The sequence below is a fragment of the Gopherus evgoodei genome, chromosome 3, assembly GCF_007399415.2.
Source record: "Gopherus evgoodei ecotype Sinaloan lineage chromosome 3, rGopEvg1_v1.p, whole genome shotgun sequence".
In the NCBI taxonomy this organism is placed as follows: Eukaryota; Metazoa; Chordata; order Testudines; family Testudinidae; genus Gopherus; species Gopherus evgoodei.
The window spans coordinates 60,177,492-60,196,265 of NC_044324.1; the positions used below are offsets into that span (position 1 = coordinate 60,177,492).

Sequence of the window (18,774 nt, forward strand, 5' to 3'; positions counted from 1 at the left end):
CTGCACAGCTTGTCCTTTCATGTCAAAATTTAAAATTAAGTTTTTAAATGTTTCATTTTATTAATCTTATGTGGTGTTATTAATATTTTCTAGTTAATGAATATGCTTTAAGCTCTGGAAGGAAGGTAGTCCAGTGGTTGGAATGCTAGCTTGAGATTTGGGAAGCCTGAGTCCAATTTCTTACTCCACATCAACCAAGTCATTTCGTCTTTCTGTGCCTCATTTTCCCATCTGTAAAATGTAGATAATATGACTTCTCTACTTTACAAGAGTAGTGTGAGGATAAATACATTAAAGAGTGTGCGATGTTCATATACTATGGTAATGGTCTCTACAGAAGTAACTCAGATAAATGAGAAGTTGTGCTTGCAGTGCTAGAGTAGTCCAGCAGAGGGAGTGTAAATTCAAATGAAGGTGCTCATCCCATAGTGATGGAATGAATGGGTCTAATACCTGATTAGTATACAGGGCTGGGTCCAGGCACCAATGAAGGAAGCAGGTGGTTGGTGCGGCCAATGGAAAAAGACGGCACATCCTGGTCTTCAGCAACAATTCGGCAGTGGGTCCTTCGCTCACTCTCTTCTTCTTTGAGCTGCCGCAGAAGTGTCGCCGAAGAGGAAGAGAGGGAGCGAAGGACCCGCCTCCGAATTGCTGCCAAATGAAGTAGCGCAATTGAGCTGCTGCAGAAATGCTGCCACTCAGCTTTATCTTTCCCCCCTCCCCACTTTGCTGCTTGGAGCGGCAAAAAAGCTGGAGCCAGCCCTGCTAGTATACAATCCAGACCACAGCATATCCTCTGTTACGAGAAGCAAACATTCAGATAAACTATTTTTTCTCTTTTCTGGAGACGAAATGACTTAAATAGCAAGAAAACATTTTCCTCAGTAAATTTTTCTTTAATATGAAGGGGAGAGGCAAGCTGAAACCTGAAGGTTTATAGATAGTTCTCTGTGCTTGGGAAGTAAAGTATTGGTCAGGGGTACTGGTGAGGTGCCTTTACTTCAGCCCAGCCACTACAGGAATCTGAGGAGAGGGAAGCATCTATACAAGATTTTAAAATTATAGAGTAAAGAGGGGTGATGCCCCAGGAAGAAAAAATAGGATGTCTGAACATATGATAAACAGAGGCAATGCTCTGGAATAAGGGAAAGAGAGCCTCAAAATTTGCCAGACATTTCATCATAGAATGAAGAGGAATTTCACAGAAAAAGACTCTGAGAATTCAGAATAAAGACTGGGATACATTCCAGTAACAATGGGAATTAATAAATGTAATCATTCTGTATGTTTGAGGATAATTTTTCCACTTCAATACCAAGTATCTGAGGATAATGGGGAAAAAAGTTTAAACAGGTATTATTTTAAAATTGTGTATTCAAAACCATTATGACTAAAAATTATTTTGTGCTTTTTTTGAGAGTTAACCTTAAAGCTCTGAAATATCATTTTGTACAGTTTAAAAAAATTGAAGAATTGAACATGCATTTCATATTGACAAGTTTATTTCTCAACTCACTGAAACAATTTTCTTCCCATTAGGCTAATATGTTTAACATGAACTCAACAAACATATTACAAATGTTGGTTCATCCTACTATAGTATTAACACCTTTTGTTAAAGATAAAACTACTGCCAAAAGTTGTAGTTCTTTGTGTACTTAGATGGGAATAAATCAGAAAAGAATTGAACAGGAAACATGACGATTTCTATTTAAATCGCTTCTCCAGCTGAGTTGTTCCTATAAATCTCTCTTAAACAGGAGGACAGTAGCGACAGTAACAGGTAACTACTATTGAGAATAAACGTATCTGATTTTTTGCCAATGACCTCCAGACACACATTTCTCACTTTAAATACTAGCATTTACTACACTGTAAAAGATGGCTCTGAATTACATCCTCCTAAAAGAATGGGTATAATTTGCCACCTGGGATTTGGTCAAATGTCTGCTCTAAATCCTTGAGGATCATGTACTTCTCTAGCACAGTCTTAGTTCTTTTCAAAAAGGAAGCACAAAATAAAATTCTGGTCTGCTCTTCGATATCCCAGGACAAAACCTCCAGATTGGTATTTCTTGAAGCAAGACCATTCACTTTTTCAACAAGTGCACCTCATGACATGTTCTTTATTTCACCCTGTTCCCTTCTGCCTTATTAGAGGCTTCTTTGTATGGGTTCCAGAACTCAGAAGGCTGGTTCAGTGACAGGTATGAAAAGCTTTCATCTCCGTTGTTGCTTATACTTCTGTTCTGCTCTCACTAAGGGTCTATTTCATGCTAATATTTCTAAGGAGATGTATTATTCTTTTATCAGCTGTGCCTGGCACAAGGTTCCAAGCCTCATCTGCCCTCTATACTTTGCCCAGATCAATTAGGTGTTCAGGCAGAGTGGAAAATATATAACTGTAATTTTTTAATAAGAATATGATTCAAAACCAGCATTTAGTCTAGCAGCCTGATATTAATCCCTCAGCAGTTTAAGTTTGGTGAATACCAGGGTGAATATTGGTGGCCAATAGAAAATATCAGGGTGAATATTGTGGTGGCTAATAGAAAAAACATTAAGACTTGTACTTTGTAATTATCTGAATTTGACTTTTACAGAAAATCGTCCTACCAAATTGCCCATGTGATCATATTTACAAAACTGGTCATCCAAATTGTGCCTGTAAAGCTAATATTTGTACTAGCAGATCAGGAAATGAAGTACAAACTCTATGTGTTTGCACATGCAATTGTCAGGTTTGTCAGTGTAAATTTTACAACTGCATGCCTGTTTTGAAAATGTGGCCCTTGGACTTTTAGGCGGACATAATATTCTGTGATATATATTTATTGCAACCTTTGACCCAACAACTGGATCTAGGACATACTGACACATTTGACTCAGTAAAACACTTTATTAACCATTTATGTTTGCAACTTGAGCTACAATACCCTTCAGAATACAGGCAGGCTAACAAAGTGATACACACATTTACCAAATTATGCATTGTTATGCATGCATGAGGTATGTAGGATTTTAAAAAGAAAAATAGACTTAATTGTCCATATAAGAAAATAATAGCCCAAGATATCAAAGCTCAAATCCTAGTGTATTTTTGGTTGCCAATTGGGAATGACTTTAGGTACATACATATACAAGAGTATAAGATATGCAAATCAACACTTGTCTGGATTACACCCACTCTGCATAGGTGCAAAAGCGACAAGAAAATGGCACAAGTTATAATACTTTTCATGAGGAAGCACGCCAACACATTTTACTACCGGACATACATCTTATATAGAGAGATCATTTCATCTATAACTGAAATGCAACCACTTGCATGTTGCAGTACAATGGCTGTTTAGCAACACCAACAGCATGTTCCAGGATGGAAGTGGAGAATATTTTATTCAAATAAAACTACAGAAAAGAAAAAATCTTTCTAAGTGGAATGCAACTAACACTATTTGAAATTTTATGAGGATACCAAGACTTAGGTCAGGTCTACATTAGAAAATGTTTGTTGCTTTATCTATACTGGTACAGCTATACTGTAAACCTTCGTAGTGTAGATACTGCTTATCTACCCACAGAAAAGTGCTTTTGCTGGTGTAGTTTATACAGGTTCCCAGAGTAAAATAAGCCATACTGGCATAACTGCACCAATACTAGGGATTTTGCCAGTAAAGAAAATGTCTCAAAAAATAATCACACTTTTAACTGATCTTACTATAGCAGCAAAGATTTCCAGTGTAGACCTGGCCTAAGACTTTGAGTAAAAGTACCCTAGAATCTTTAAAAAACACAAGTTGGAACCTGGCCTTTACATCTCAGTTGAAAAATGGCACAGCTCAGTGGCCCCTTACAGCACAGGGCAGTATTGGTTCAACAATGGCACAGGTGGAAAAGTGTAGCACTTAAATTTTCCTTGGAGTTTTCCATCCAAGTACCAGAAAGACAGGGAAATAAAATGTGAATTATGTGATATATACAAAGTGTGAGTTTTACAGTCTCCTAATTGCTTATGTGATCAAAAATAATGAGTGTTTTGATCTGAAATAGTAAACTGATTCAGTAAACTGATTAAGTTACAGGATTAAGTGTTTTGATCTGAAATAGTAAACTGAAATAGTAAACTGATTAAGTTAAACTGGATTTAAGAATGTAGGGCAGTGGAAAAAAAGGATTCCCTAAGACCTACGACTTTTATTTTTATTATCTGCATTTATCTGAAAAATAGTAAGACCTTTGTCTCAAATGTATACCTGCCAGTTCTGTGTAGCTGGAAAACTGGAGAACCATAAAATCACTGTTGTGAACTGCTTAAAAATATTATGTTTTTGCTTTCTGTCAGTGTTCTTTAGAGTTTGTATGTACTGAACTGTTGCCTCTAAATTTCACGGTGGACTACCAGCGTTTAAATTTCATGGTTGGGTAAGAGACAAAAACATTAGTTTCTATAGATGGTTCAGAAAGACGCTTCCATCATTTATACATAGGTACTTGTGTTGCATACAAATACCCACTGCTGGGTGAAATGTAAATTTGGGAACATTAATATTTCCTTCTGATATCTAAAACTGAAAAGTATTTTAATTTTCTCAACATCATTTTGTTTCAGTTAAAAGTACATCATCATCTAAGGAAGACTATGGGTTTTATTTTAAAGCAGCACTGCACATAACACATTGCACCTGGTTTTGAACTATTTAAATCAAGAATAACTCCATTAAATTCCATAGGTCATATTTTACTCACACAGCTCCACTGGTGTAAATCCAGAATAACTCTCCACTGACTCTGGAGTAATCCTGCATTTAAAACAGTGTAATTGAATGCATAGTTAGGCCTATTTGCGCTACACTCGTGTAAAATCAGAATCTGTGAGATCAGACCCAGGCCCATCATATATACAAATATCACATAACATACCTGGACTTCAGCAAGGTATATCAGCAAGTTAATAAGAAATCTTGGTAATTTACATTGTTCTTTGACATAACGGCTGTGCCTCAGTCTACATTTGAAAGATTGTTTATATATTAAAGTTAGCTGGTCATTATATATTAATGTGGTTCTGGGTGAATTAATAAATGGTTGGTTGGTTGGTTAAGAATAAGCAAGTGTCCTGATTTGAGAAAAACTGTTCAGGTTAAAAGTTGACCTGAAAAGAACTCAACGTTAAATTAGTAAGCTAATGCTCCCTGGACAAAATATATAAGAGTTATCCCATTGAATTCTATTATACATTGGCAAACCTAGTTTGTTAGATTTTAGATTTTAACTAACTGGCACTCTTGCAAATTCATAAATTGACCAATTTTTAAATTGACATAATTTTCCAGATTGACACATGTGGCAGAGATCCAGTTCACAAACCTATACCATTATATTTGTTACACTTTCTGGATGATTGCTTCCTTGAATTAACCAAAACTTGCTGAATCTCTAAAGTTCAAGATTTTTCCAGGTTTGTTAAAGTCCTATAGCATACACAGCTAGATGTAGTGAGAGAGGTGTCCAGGTGATCAGTGTTCCTATCCTGTTGAACACTATGTCCAGCATCACTGGTACATGTTTGTAAATCCTGTTGGGGAGGTGACTAAGGTCCACTGCTGTTTTGGCAATAAGGGAGGAATTAGAATTACCCTGGTCTCATCATGTCTTATCTTTTGTATCACCTTCTGTACAAGAGGAAGAGGGTAGGGAGGAGGCAAGGAAGCATATAAGGAGGCAAGGCCCGTCCCCTAGTTCAGAAGGAATGTGTTTATACGGAGAGTTTGTCCTTGACCCCTGTTCTGTGGAAATGAGGGTATTTTGTATTCTGCCTGGTGGCAAACAGATCTATGTCCAGAAGTTCCCAAAAGTTGAATGTGCCCTGAATTACTGAGTCCTTTAGAGATGATTTGTGCACTGTGTCAGACCTCTACTGACCTGATCTGCTGTGACTTTACCCTTGCCTCTTAGTGAAAGATAATTGAGTAGAAGTTATAGTGGATTCAGCAGCCCCATAGCTGATAGCCTCTTTACAGAACTGCAATGAGTGAGCTCTTCTCTGTTTGTTCAGGTAATACACTGCTGTCACGTTGTCTGTGATGACTTGCTCTATTTGGCTCTGGATGTGAGGTGGAAACAATTTGAGAACTAGACAGATAGCTCTCAACTTTAGTACATTTGTATGTAATGTCTTTTCTTGATAAAACCAGTGGGCCCAAATTAACAGACAGTGGAGGTGCAGTACCCATTTTCTCTTGGAAGCATGCAAAGTGATTGTCAGTGCTGGAGCTGAGGTGCTGAATGCTATGGTTTTCAGAACATTCTGTTGGTGTGTTCAGAATCATAGAGATGACAGAGGATAGACAGAGTTCTGGACTTACTGGCTTGGACTGTACTCTGCCAGCAAACACATTCCATGAGTGGGAATATGCAGAGGGCACTTGAAGAAGAATCATGAGATTTCTAAACACTGTCAGATTAGTTTCAATCTGTCAATAATGCATATTAGAAATACAAAATAATTTATGTTGAAGTCTAAGAATTATTTGTGCCCCGCCTATTGAAACTGAGACACAAATCAGATAATGGGCTGTCTGTCAGGTTAACACAAGAATATTAATAACCCTCCTTTAAATATTAACATATTGTAGTTCACAGATGACACTAAGCTGGGGGAAGAGGTAGATACACTGGAGGGATAGGGGTCAGAGTGACCTAGACAAATTGGAGGATTGGATCAAAAGAAATCTGATGAGATTCAACAAGGACAAGTGCAGAGTCTTGCACTCAGGATGGAAGAATCCCATGCACTGCTACAGCTGGGGACCGACTAGCTAAGCAATAGTTCTGCAGAAAACGACCTGGGTATTACAGTGGATGAGAAGCTGGATATGAATCAGCAGTGTGCCTTTGTTGCCAGGAAGGCTAATGGAATACTTGGGATGCATTAGTAGGAGCATTGCCAGCAGACTAAGGGAAGTGATTATTCCCCTCTATTTGGCATCGGTGAGGCCACATCTAGAGTATTGCTTCCAGCTTTGAGCACCCCCACTACAGAAAGGATGTGGACAAATTGGAGAGAGTCCAGTGGAGGGCAACGAAAATGATCAGGGGGCTGTGGCCCATGACATAAGAGGAGAGGCTGAAGGAACTGGGCTTATTTAGTCTGCAGAAGAGAAGAGTGAGGGGGGATTTGATAGCAACCTTCAACTACCTGAAAGGGGGTTCCAAAGAGGATGGAGCTCAGCTGTTCTCAGTGGCGAGAGATGACAGAACAAGGAGCAGTGGTCTCAAGTTACAGTGGAGGAGGTGTAGGGAGGATATTAGGAAACACTATTTCACTAGGAGGCTGGTGAAACACTGGAATGGGTTACCTAGGGAGGTGGTGGAATCTCCATCCTTAGAGGTTTTTAAGGCCTGGCTTGGCAAAGCCCTGGCTGGGATGATTTAGTTCGTGTTGGTCCTGTCTTGAGCAGGGGGTTGGACTAGATGACCTCCTAAGGTCTCTTCCAACTCTAATCTTCTATTATTCAAAAGAGATTTCTTCCAGCAACTGACAGACACAGAGTGTGGAGAATTGCAAAGGAGTGCTAAGGTTTGTCTACATTGCCCGTTGTTCGGACTACAGGGGCACAAATAAAAGTGCTCCACTGTAACTCCTCTATGTGGATGGTGTAGGTGCAAACTAAAGGGTTTCTACTTCACATTAACTGAGTCTTGTTTAAAGTGGACTTTTTAATGAAAACTAGGAACCTTTTAATTTGCAGCCGCAGTGTCCACATGGGGGAATTACAACCCATATGACTTTGGTGCGCATTTTCTTCATACCCTCGTACTTCAAATGGTGGAACAGTATAGACAAGCCCTAGATCTTGGTAGATCTACCTTTAAAAGGAGCATATGGAAAAGTAAAGTTTACAAGAGGGAAAACAGCACCCCCCAAACCTGTTTACCTGATGGGACAGACTGTAATAGTGAATGCCTTTAAAAACATACAATGGACATGTAATATGAAATGGTGAGAACATCTTCAGAGAGAACATCTTTGTAAATACCTTCGTGGGACGGATTGCCTGATTTTATAGCAAACACCTAATACCTTTAAAATCTGAATGGTCGCAGAATTATATAGTTGAAAAGGTTGAGGCAAAAATGTCCTGAAGCCACAGGCAGTGCGTCAGACATGCTGTCTCCCCACAAAAGACAGACAGATAGGTCTCTGATAGGCTGGGTCAGAGGACAGAATGGGATAAATTGCTAACTAGAAACATAAGGCATTATCTATGCATAAATTTTCACTGGCTTAGTTAAACGGATTTAGTTAAAGTGATACAAATCCTTGTTTAAATTTATCTGTTTAAAACTGGTTAAATCTGTTCAGATTGCCACAGTAAATTTACTGGGGAAAGCTAAATCTTGGAAAGTAGATTAAGGCAAACACAACTAAGGCATCTTTATTCCAGAATAAGCATGTTCACACATGGAGTTAGTCAAGAATAGTTAATCAAAAATAACACTCTGTATAAAACAGCCCCTTAAGCCAGGTTTAAATTGCTACGAGTGTCCACACACAAAGTTGCACCAAAATTAAGAATTGTTTTAAAGTCATAGCTTTAGTTTAGTTGGTGAAACTTGGTGCACAGGCCAGGCCTCAGGTCTGTAACTTTAATGAAAGTATATGAATAGGTATATTATGCAAAATAGTTCTTTTGTTTCAATCTGATTTTTTCCATTCTTAATAAATCTTGTTTGAAATTAGATCACTTGAGTCTTACACTGTTTCAGAATTTTCACACAGAATGTCCCAGGGGGGAAAAAACAGCCTCCAGGTTCTAAGGCTTAGTCTAAACACAGAGTTGTACCAACATAAAGATGTTATTTTATGCCAATTTAATGAAACCAGAGCCACTTGTGTCTGTGGCCATTTGGAGGTTCTTCTATAAGTTTAAACCTGACTTATATAGGTTTAGCTTGTGCCTGTAAATTTACATATTGAGCTAAACTAGTATAACTAGTTTTAGACAGATAAAAGAGTCCACACGAAAGTTGAACCAGTTTAACCAAAATGATTTAAGTGAAACCAGTACAAGTGTTGTATGTAGGCCAACCCCTAAGAAATTGTAGCAAAGGGAGAGTATCCACAAGGTACCCTGCTCCAAATTCTTGGTCAAAAGATCATGGACTAAGGAATCCTTTCCCAACAAGTGTTTTTTTAAAGTGAAAATTCCTAACAACCATGGATACGAATAGAATTTAACGAGTGCAAGATGACAAATATCATAGCTGCTTTTAGACCTTCTGATTTTTTTTATTCCCCATTCCCCTTTTTTGTGTACGTAAAGGTCCACCCTAAATACACAAAATGCACAAAAAGAATTGAGGAGGCAGCCCCTTTCTCCTCTTGTCTGGTGGAATCAATATTGCCTCAGCAGCTCACTCCATCTTACTACACACACAAACTGCAAAGGAGAAAATGAGACACCAAAGGAGGTAATGAACAATGCCCTTCTCTGACAGCAAGTCCATCCATACAGACTGGAACAGTAGCCTTTGGGGGGCTGCTGGCAGATATGCAGTAACATGAAATCACAAGCAACCTTCTGAAATACCACAGCATTGTAGAATTTATTATAACTTTGCAAGAGTTAATGACACTGGGACCAAGATCAGATTTATTATGGGAGTAAGTCTCAACCCATTATTTGAAATGTCTGCAGCATTTGTATTTTATAGTTATAATAGTATATTATTGGAGTCACACGTTTGCTGTGTTCCTCCTTGTCATGAGTGGCGTTTTCACTTGTAAGTTATGTTCTGCTGAATGAGTCATAAATTAAAGAACTTTTCAGAATAAGAGGAAGAACTATGGCCCCAATTTGGTAATGCATCATGTATTAAAAAACCAAAAGGATTCTACTGCATTTTAATGAGTAATTCTATCACTGAATAGGATACACCAGCTGGATCTACGCTGAAGTTAATAAGAGCTGAAGGAGATTAAACTGCTACTGCAGGTTCAAGTATAACTGGTACTCACTGTAAAGGATAGTGCCATTTAAAGCAGTTGTTTTCACTGTCAAGTATATAGTTGTAATTCTGTTTGGTTCCTGCCCCAGTGCAACCTGGATCTTTGATACAGATGTTACAGAAGGCAGTTCTAAATAAGAGTTCCCACTGAAGGATGGAAAAAACAGTGCTGTGTCTGGAATGAATAACAAGAAAAAATATATTAATATGATATAATATACAAAAAATGAAATGCAACTGATTCAGCTAAGGATAGTTTATGAGCATTTACTATTTATATGGTAAATATTTGTGATTCATGTTTGTGTTTTGAAAATGAAATACTATATTACTTATGGGACATACATCCTGTGCAAGTTATTTAACTTGCCGTATTCAAGCTGAAGGTTCTGGAGAAAACACTATGCTCTGCCATTGGCTTCCAGTAAAAAGCAGAAATGAGAGAGTTATGAGTGGGACCTATAGACAGTGCTTAAAAGGCACAATTTCCATAGAATTATAATGCCAATTTCATTACATGTAGATATGTTATTTTTATAGACATTTTAACATAGCTGCACTTCAGACCTTCTCTACAACAAAGTTCCTGTAGAGACTACATATATGCTTTATTATATTTAGGGATGAGAGAACTAGATTTTACTAATTTTAAAGCCACTTTAAAATCATGGGTTTGAAATCATGACTCGAACTCCATAATCTTTGGGCAGCATGTACATGGCCATCTAGTTGCATCTAGCTTTTTGGTGGTGTTCCTCTATCTCTAGAATATAGCATAACTTACCATTAGCTAGAAGCATTTTTTTTAATTAATCACCTTTTACATGGCTTTAAATTACATGAAATTAAAGTTTCTATTTAGTGTATAATTTCTTTGCGGTATGGAGTGTCTTTTACAGCATGTTTGCACATGATGTAACATGTCCAGCAATAAAAGTCTTGATCCTGATTGGGGCCCTTGGACACTATTGTTATAAATAATGATAATAAATTAAATTTAACTCATTTTGCAGATCCAAAGAACAGTATATGGAGCTCACAAAATATCAAGCTTCACAAAGGTTAACCATCTCTTAATCATACTGTCAATTTTTCTTTTAATTATCCACGAATAGGGGACAGATTGACTGAACTAATAGATGTATTTTGGAAAGAAAAAATAAATATTCAGTCTCACTGCTGTAAGAGAATAGATGAAAAATTGTGTAAATCTCAGATCAGCTTCATGTTGATGAAAAATAAAGTTTGCACATACAAAATCCACATAAAAAACTAACTTGAAATGCTCCCTTAGCTTTTTTAAATAAAAACAATCACAAAAGAAAACTTTGATTATGAACACTTATCATTTGCTATTTTTTCTTCTGACATTAATTGTCTTTATTGTGTAGTAGGATAAGAGTATCACCCAGACTATACAAAACAAAACTAATTGGGGTTAGGTAGAGTTTCTTCCTGCTGCTTTAGAAAGTCCAAGAACACAGTCCAAATTCATCTCCAGCCTTACAAATGAGGAACAAAGAAGCCATCTGGGTTAGGTAGGATTTTTGTAATCAAATATTTACTGTAGTTAACTAACACCATAGAAAAGTATGTGTTGCAGATGGCTACATCTAGCCATGCAACTAATAATAGTGTGTTTATTCTTCAGAACTTCTATGCACTTTTTGTGTGAATACATTTCACTTGTGTTCTTAGGTAAACTGCTCATAGGGAGGACTCATGAAACCTGCCTAGACATTATCCTCTGCCACTTTGTAATAGGCTTCTCAGGAGAACAAAAGCCAGTGATGGCTGTATAAATCTTTTCCAATGGAAAACCATGAAAATGAATGAGTCACACAGTAACTGAAGGAAGATAGGAAGGGAGATATTCCTAAAAGATGGGGGCCAAAACCAGTTAGAACTATTGGGTATGAGACATAAAAATGAGAGAGAAGGAAATTCCTTTGGGAAAGGGCTGAAGGATCTTCACAAGAACAAAAGGACACGTATCTATACAGTCAAGAAGAAAATGTTTCACTAACTGAGCTCACCTTTTCCAGGAAGACACTGCGAGGTGGTCTTCTATAGTGGGGCTCTGTGTAGACTATATCATGAAGGATAAAAAGGGATTAAAGGACTGACTCCTGCCATAATCCTTTTTGAAGTTGTGGTGATCTTTGGTAAGCTTATTAGCATGCATGTATGTTCTTTTATTATTTTAATATGTTGTTTCTGTAAAGTTTTTACATTAAGAATAAATGTGCTTGCTTAGAAGGGGTTGTGCGATACCTTAAAACTGGAGGCAATTATGCTGTTTATAATCTCTGAGGAGAAACCTGAGCAGGCCTGCTTAGGCAATCTCACTTGCCAGAGAACTCAGGGTAGACAGGGATCTGTGCAGCCTGGAAATATCCTGGTTTCAGGAAGGGGAGAGAGAGGCAGGTCTCTGCCAAAAAGAGGTGATGGTTGGGGAGCCGGAAGCCTAAAAGTGGGTGTCCTTGTTGGAGGGGGAAATACAAATGTAGTTATTATGTTATTAAACTGTTATAATTAAAAAAACTTTCCAAAATATTTACCTTTCAGGTTGACATTTTCCATACATGGTCTTTCTTTGAGAAGGAATATTTTGGTAAGTTTAAGTAAAACCCTGTCAGCCCTTTTGGATATACTGAAATATGAAAGAAGTACATTTTTCAAATTGTTAAAAAATTCTAACCATGTATTTTAAACAGGACCATAGCAGAAATGACAAAAGTATGAAATGTTGCAAGTTTCAGGATGTGTGAAATGGAGGAGGAGGTGTGAAATGTTGTTGGAACCTTAACTTTTTCATTTCCTGACTTTGGGATTTTAACTGTGCATCTTAACCTTTCATTCATATACATTGTATATATTTATAATCTCTAATAAACAAGTGCAAGTATTCTTGCCTTAGACTGTATATGATACAATTATGTTTGAATTATGTTCTGTACTTTCCCGTGGCTAGCAGTTCAATTTCAATAGGGTTGGGTTTGGCAGTAGTAGCAAAGGCAAACTAAAAGCACTTTAGTGATTAAATCTTTAATTAGTAACTGGCACAGTAACTTATTCACATCATGTTTTATCTGCAATAGGTTTTATACACACAGCTTTCTGTACCTGGAGTTTGAAGTCAGCCCAACAACAACATGGAGGAAAGTCATCAAAATGAAAGTCCAGAAAATACAAATACTAGATTTTTGCTAAACTATCTGCAGCCTCACAAGCATTATTATTCTTCTTAAAGCTTTTACAAATCAGTTTTATTACAGTGACAATGTATTTCAAGCAAACTTGGTAATGACCCTTGAGATCTGTCATAACGATAAATGAGAATGTTATCAGCATACATTTTGATGGTAGGATATTGTAAGCAAAATTGTAAATCATCTACAAGCAGAGAAAACACCATCATTCTAAGGACACATTTGTGGAACTGCTGTCTATTATTAAACTGATGTCTATAGATCCAACCGTTAGGGATATGTTAAATAATAGTAAAATCTCTTACAAGTGGTCTGGAAAAAGCCAATCTTAATTGCAGTATGTTGCCCACCAAAAATGACTGACTGTATCTGATATTGTAACTACATCAGTTAATAGTGATAGTTGCTGTGGATAAACTCAAGAAAGTCTCAGAGGGGTAGCCATGTTAGTCTGGATCTCTAAAAGCAGCAAAGAGTCCTGTGGCACCTTATAGACTAACAGACGTATTGGAGCATGAGCTTTCATGGTTTGTGCATGATTACATTTATGCACATAATGTAACCAATTATAAGCTTTTTCTTCAAAAAAATAACAAAAGAATAGCAGCACAGTGGTTATCCATGCACTGTTGGAAACTTGGAATAAAAAGCAATCTTTGTGGCAGAAATAACACGTAAAAACCACATACATTTGGAAGAAAGTACTATACTAAAATAGCAGGGAGGTTCTGAAAATGAATGAAAGGAAAAAAAAATCTGCAATTTCTTCGTTGACTTACCCAACTAAGGCTAAGTATTTCAAGGGTCTGAAATTCAAAGGTATGTACTGACATATATAGACAAAATACCATGGTCTAAGTATGGATGGCATCCAACTTTTCATTTCCTTGATCCTATCAAACTTCAAAGTCTGAGCTACTTGGAATTAAAGCCAAAATTCAGTAAGATGTAGGTGTAACTTTAAGCACATGAATAGTCCCACAAATCAGGGCCCAAATAGGCACATGTGGTACTATAACAGATACTGTACATGGATCATAAGCTATACTTACTGATATTACAGTTGCCAGCAATACTGCACACATAAGACATTGGAAGTAGAACCTGTGTCTTTTGCTACAAAACAAGCCTTTACCACATTAGGCAGAATAGAATATTTAACTATAGGAATACAAGTGTTTCATCCTCAGCACTACAGATTTTATGACAGATCCTTGGCTTCAGTCATTTTCACTCAGTTCAGCTTAGTGGGAGATTTGACAGAGAAAACTGTGATTTTCTGCCGTCTTTACTCCTTCCTAATCTTGGGGCTACTGTGCACCATTCTGGTCCCCCGGCATAATCATTTGGGGCAGTTGTTATACATTACATCAGCTGACCACAATGACAAAGGGTTGTTCCATAAGGTGGGAATTAGTGGGGCAAAGGAACACCCCAGACATGCTCCATCCCCCAGGATCTGGGAAGGAGGTAGATAGAAACTGCTAGGTTAGCAGGTCTGTAATGTTGGAGTATTTCCCCACAGCATAGGAATTGCCCAATGACCATTTAAGTTGGGTTTGAGCTCCGTAGCAGAACCAAGGGTATGAACCCTTGGCTGCTATTACAACAGAAATAATTAATAATAACAGTAAATCACTCAGACTTGAAAAATATGACATTCCATCCAGCAGAGGACAGTGGCAAATCACACACATCTATTACATTACTGCCTTTTCCAAGGTTTCTAGCTCTTTTAGCTATAGATAGTAAAATTCTTGAAGTGGAGACCATGGGCCCAGATAAATAAAGATTTTTAGGTACCTAGAGATGCAGATAGGCACATAGTGAGATTTGCAGCATTTCTTAGGCACCTTAGGCTTTTGAAAACCCCATTAGGTACCTATCCATCTTTAGGCACATGAATATATATAAAATTCTGGCCTCTCTGTATAACATTATATAGACTTTTGATATAAACAAATGTTAAATAAATGATACTACTACACACAAAAACATGACAACTACCAGCCACAATCAACAATCTTTCAATTCTGTTCTTTCTTTGATTGGTCTAAGTTTTGAGGTAAATGGGATTTTCATTTGAACTGAACTCATTTACTCCAGCAGAGAATTTGGCCTGTAATTTTCATCATAATACCAAAGAATATAATGTGAAAATAGCTAGTGTACATAAACAGACTTATTACATGACCATTTGCACTTGTCTGAATTAAAAAAAAGGACAGATCAGTTAATTTTCCATTGCTAATAAATATGGTTTGTTTGCTGCCACCCTTTTCTCTCATTCTTCATTTGAACTGTATCTGTCCAATTACATTTGGACAGATAGACCTGTCCAAATTATTAAGTTGATTCTTCTGCCCTGTTCTGCTCCCTTTGCACCACTCAAATGATGCAAAGGAAGCAGGGTCAGGTCCTGAACCTGTAGCTGGCTATATCCCAGCAACAAAGAGCCGTCGGTAGATATAGATTCGGGGCAGTGCAGGCCCAGGTACTGATCAGAAAACAAAGTACTCCATCAATCCCCAGCTCATGGAATACTTCTTGGGAACCAAAAACAGCGGCATACTAGAAGGGGAAATCAATGATTCACTAGTCACTTGAAGCAACCTGCTGATTGCATTTGCCCACTGAACAATTTCTTCTCTTTCTTAGGCAGTGGTAACTGTATTCTTTCTACAGAAATTTCCATTGCAGATGATAATGAAGTTACAAATGACAGAATGTTATTGACAGAGTCAGCGGCATGTTTGCTACCAGAAAACTGTGGCAAGACAATTTTGTGATGATGCAACATATTACATACTGTAACATATACATATTACTACTGTAGTGCTTGTTTTGGGGCCCTCATTCCTTTTAGGCAATCAGATTTTAGGCTGGAAAACCCTCGATGGTCTATGAAAGAGCTATTCTACAGACCTCTCATGCTCCCGAACTTTGTCTTCTCTAACCTGACACAATCACCAAGCTCTCTCCATGCACAGTACAAACAATCATGTTCACAGTGAGATCATATATCTTCTTTTGGCTGCTATGCCAGTAAGATTCTAGCCAGTGCAACGGGTGTACTGTAATTAATCATACTTTTCACCCTAAGTGTAAGAGGACCATTCAGGTTTATTATGCAGAAGGAGTCTACAGAGAAACAACATTATGTGTGAATTTTTAAACTTGTGACATTTTAGGAAAGTCGTGTGTGTGTGTGTGTGTATACATTTAGCTGCTATTCCTATTTAAAAACATTTTTCTGCCTGAGGCCTAGCACTGAGTTTCTCAAAGCTGACTAGGGAACCACACAACTCCATTGAAATCAGTGACTGTGTACAGATAATTCTTCTATTCAGCTTTGAAAATATGAGACCAGATACCAAATTGTTCTTTAACTCAGCACTTCCTCCTAGTTACCAATACACCAACAAACTTTTCATAAGCTCTTCATTTTCAACAGTTTGGCATTGCTTTTTTAGCTTTTATTATATCTGTTTTCTTTTGTTATGGTAGTTTGTTAACCAATTTGTGACACCGGACACCTTAATGTTATCATAGTTGCACCACTGATCCATAAGCTAAAGTTTCAGCCTACAACCATGCTGATATAATGAAAGTGAATTATTTGAAAAAGTAAAAGAAAATCGGAGAGGATTTATTCTTGTTAAGATGCACTAATCCTAACATTATTAAATGTTGGAACAACTGAAAGCATATTACACAGAATGTGGATATATTCTTCTAAATGCATTTCACAGTGCTTGCAAAGTATTAGCAAACACACTCAAATTAATTTTATTTCAAGAACCAATGTGTTAATAGAATTCATATTGTTCTGTCTGCAGCAATACCAATGTGCAAGTAAAATTCATACTGTTCTGTCTGGAGCAACATCCTGACCAATCCAAGTCTTCTCTCAACCCCACTAAATACAAGACATATTGACAATAAAGGTATATTTGTCAATGAAACTTTTATAGCCAATTACTGTTCCAGTATAACTCTCTTGTTCTTTCCTGGAGAATACTTGTTTATGAAATTTTCACAGTAATCAAGTATGAAAACTCTGAAAATGGTTGGTAGAAATAAAAAAGTGACCAACACCAGTAAGTCCTAAAGCAACAAGCTGGCCTTATCATTTTGATAAATATAAGAATCATGAGCATATGAATAAAATATGTGCCAGTCTAGCTGACAAGTTCTGTACAACATGAAAAAAATGAGGCAAATTCATTTATGTAACCATTCAGGACTCATTACTGTCAGTATTACATTATCTCCAATAGGTCCCCATTTTATGAAAAGTCAAAGGCTCTGAGAACATTTTGACAGCTGACAGAAAAATGTTGAACTCTATTTTACTCACTGTACTTACTGCCTATTAACAGTTCAGTAGACTTCGATCAAAAGTGTGCAAGGTAACATTTACGTTGGCATTCACAGTCCTTTACTCAACAAATATATTTTAGTAAGTGAACTTCAAGAGATGTTAGAAGTCAGAACTCCTTTCAAATTCACCATAATCCATGTATCAGTGGCCTTAAATGTAGCCATTAGGTCTAGATCATATATGCTGCAGTATTATAAGAAAGCCACAGAATGTTAGATTGATATCCAAAGTCTTAACTTCGAAGAGAAATGCCTCCCACCCACCTCAGTGGGTGGGGGAACTTGAGTGGGCCTGCAGTGAAAAGGGATAGTGTCTCCCATCCTTGCTGTTGAGACTAAGTGAGGGACATCTCCTCTCCGCACCCAGGGAGGCTCTGGCACCCAATGGCCAGCATTCCTCAGTTCCCAGGATTTAACCAGGGGTGGGGGCATGTAGCCTGTTTCAGCTCTGTTCCTACAGCTCCATCCTGAACTAGGAATGGGAATCCAAACTGACAGTAGCTGCAGGTCTAGCCAATCACCTCTGGGCATCAGGAAGGAAATTCTTCTATCCTGGGCAAATTGGCAGAGAACAGGGAGTTTTCCCCTTCCTCACAGCACCTTCAAGCCAAATAGGTTAAGTAGCAATCCACTTGGCACCTAACTGAAGTACTTGGCTGACTTGTTATTTCATTGCAATTTGCAACTGATTTCCAATGTGGTTAAAAGGATAATATGAAAGGAGCCCAGAGGTAAAAAACCTGGGATGGTGGTGATGGACCTTGCAGCCCTTAGGGACTTAGGTCCCCACCTCTCTGTCCCTCTCACAGGGCAGGGAGAGGAGAGGTGTAAGGATTCAGAGTGAGTTGAGTCCTGGGGTGCATATGCTGAGGAAAACCTACCCCGAGTTACAGGTTATATGGTAGAAGCCTGGAATCTCCGCCCTTGATCCAATTAAATGCCTGGGGTTGGAGAGTATTGGTGATGGATGGGTAGCATCCATTCCCATGTTTAAGTTTAATAAAAATTGTGGCTTGCAACTTAAAATTCATACATGAGTCTGTCCTCATTTCACCACTGTGTCCACATCAGTAGGATTTTTTTTCTTTAATTGGAAAAAGGCTGAGCGCTGCAGATGATAACATGAGAGTCCTTCTCTAGCTCCCAGCACAGGGAGATGATTCCTTTA

At 37.7% G+C, this 18,774-nt stretch overlaps 1 protein-coding gene across 1 annotated transcript in view; it reads right to left on the minus strand.

Moving 5' to 3' along the window:
- The window catches only part of EYS (eyes shut homolog), a 1,559,204-nt gene that overhangs the window by 270,948 nt on the left and 1,269,482 nt on the right, over positions 1-18,774 (minus strand). Inside the window, 1 exon segment of the mRNA XM_030558318.1 lies at positions 10,018-10,186. Coding sequence (XP_030414178.1) covers positions 10,018-10,186 — 169 coding nt within the window.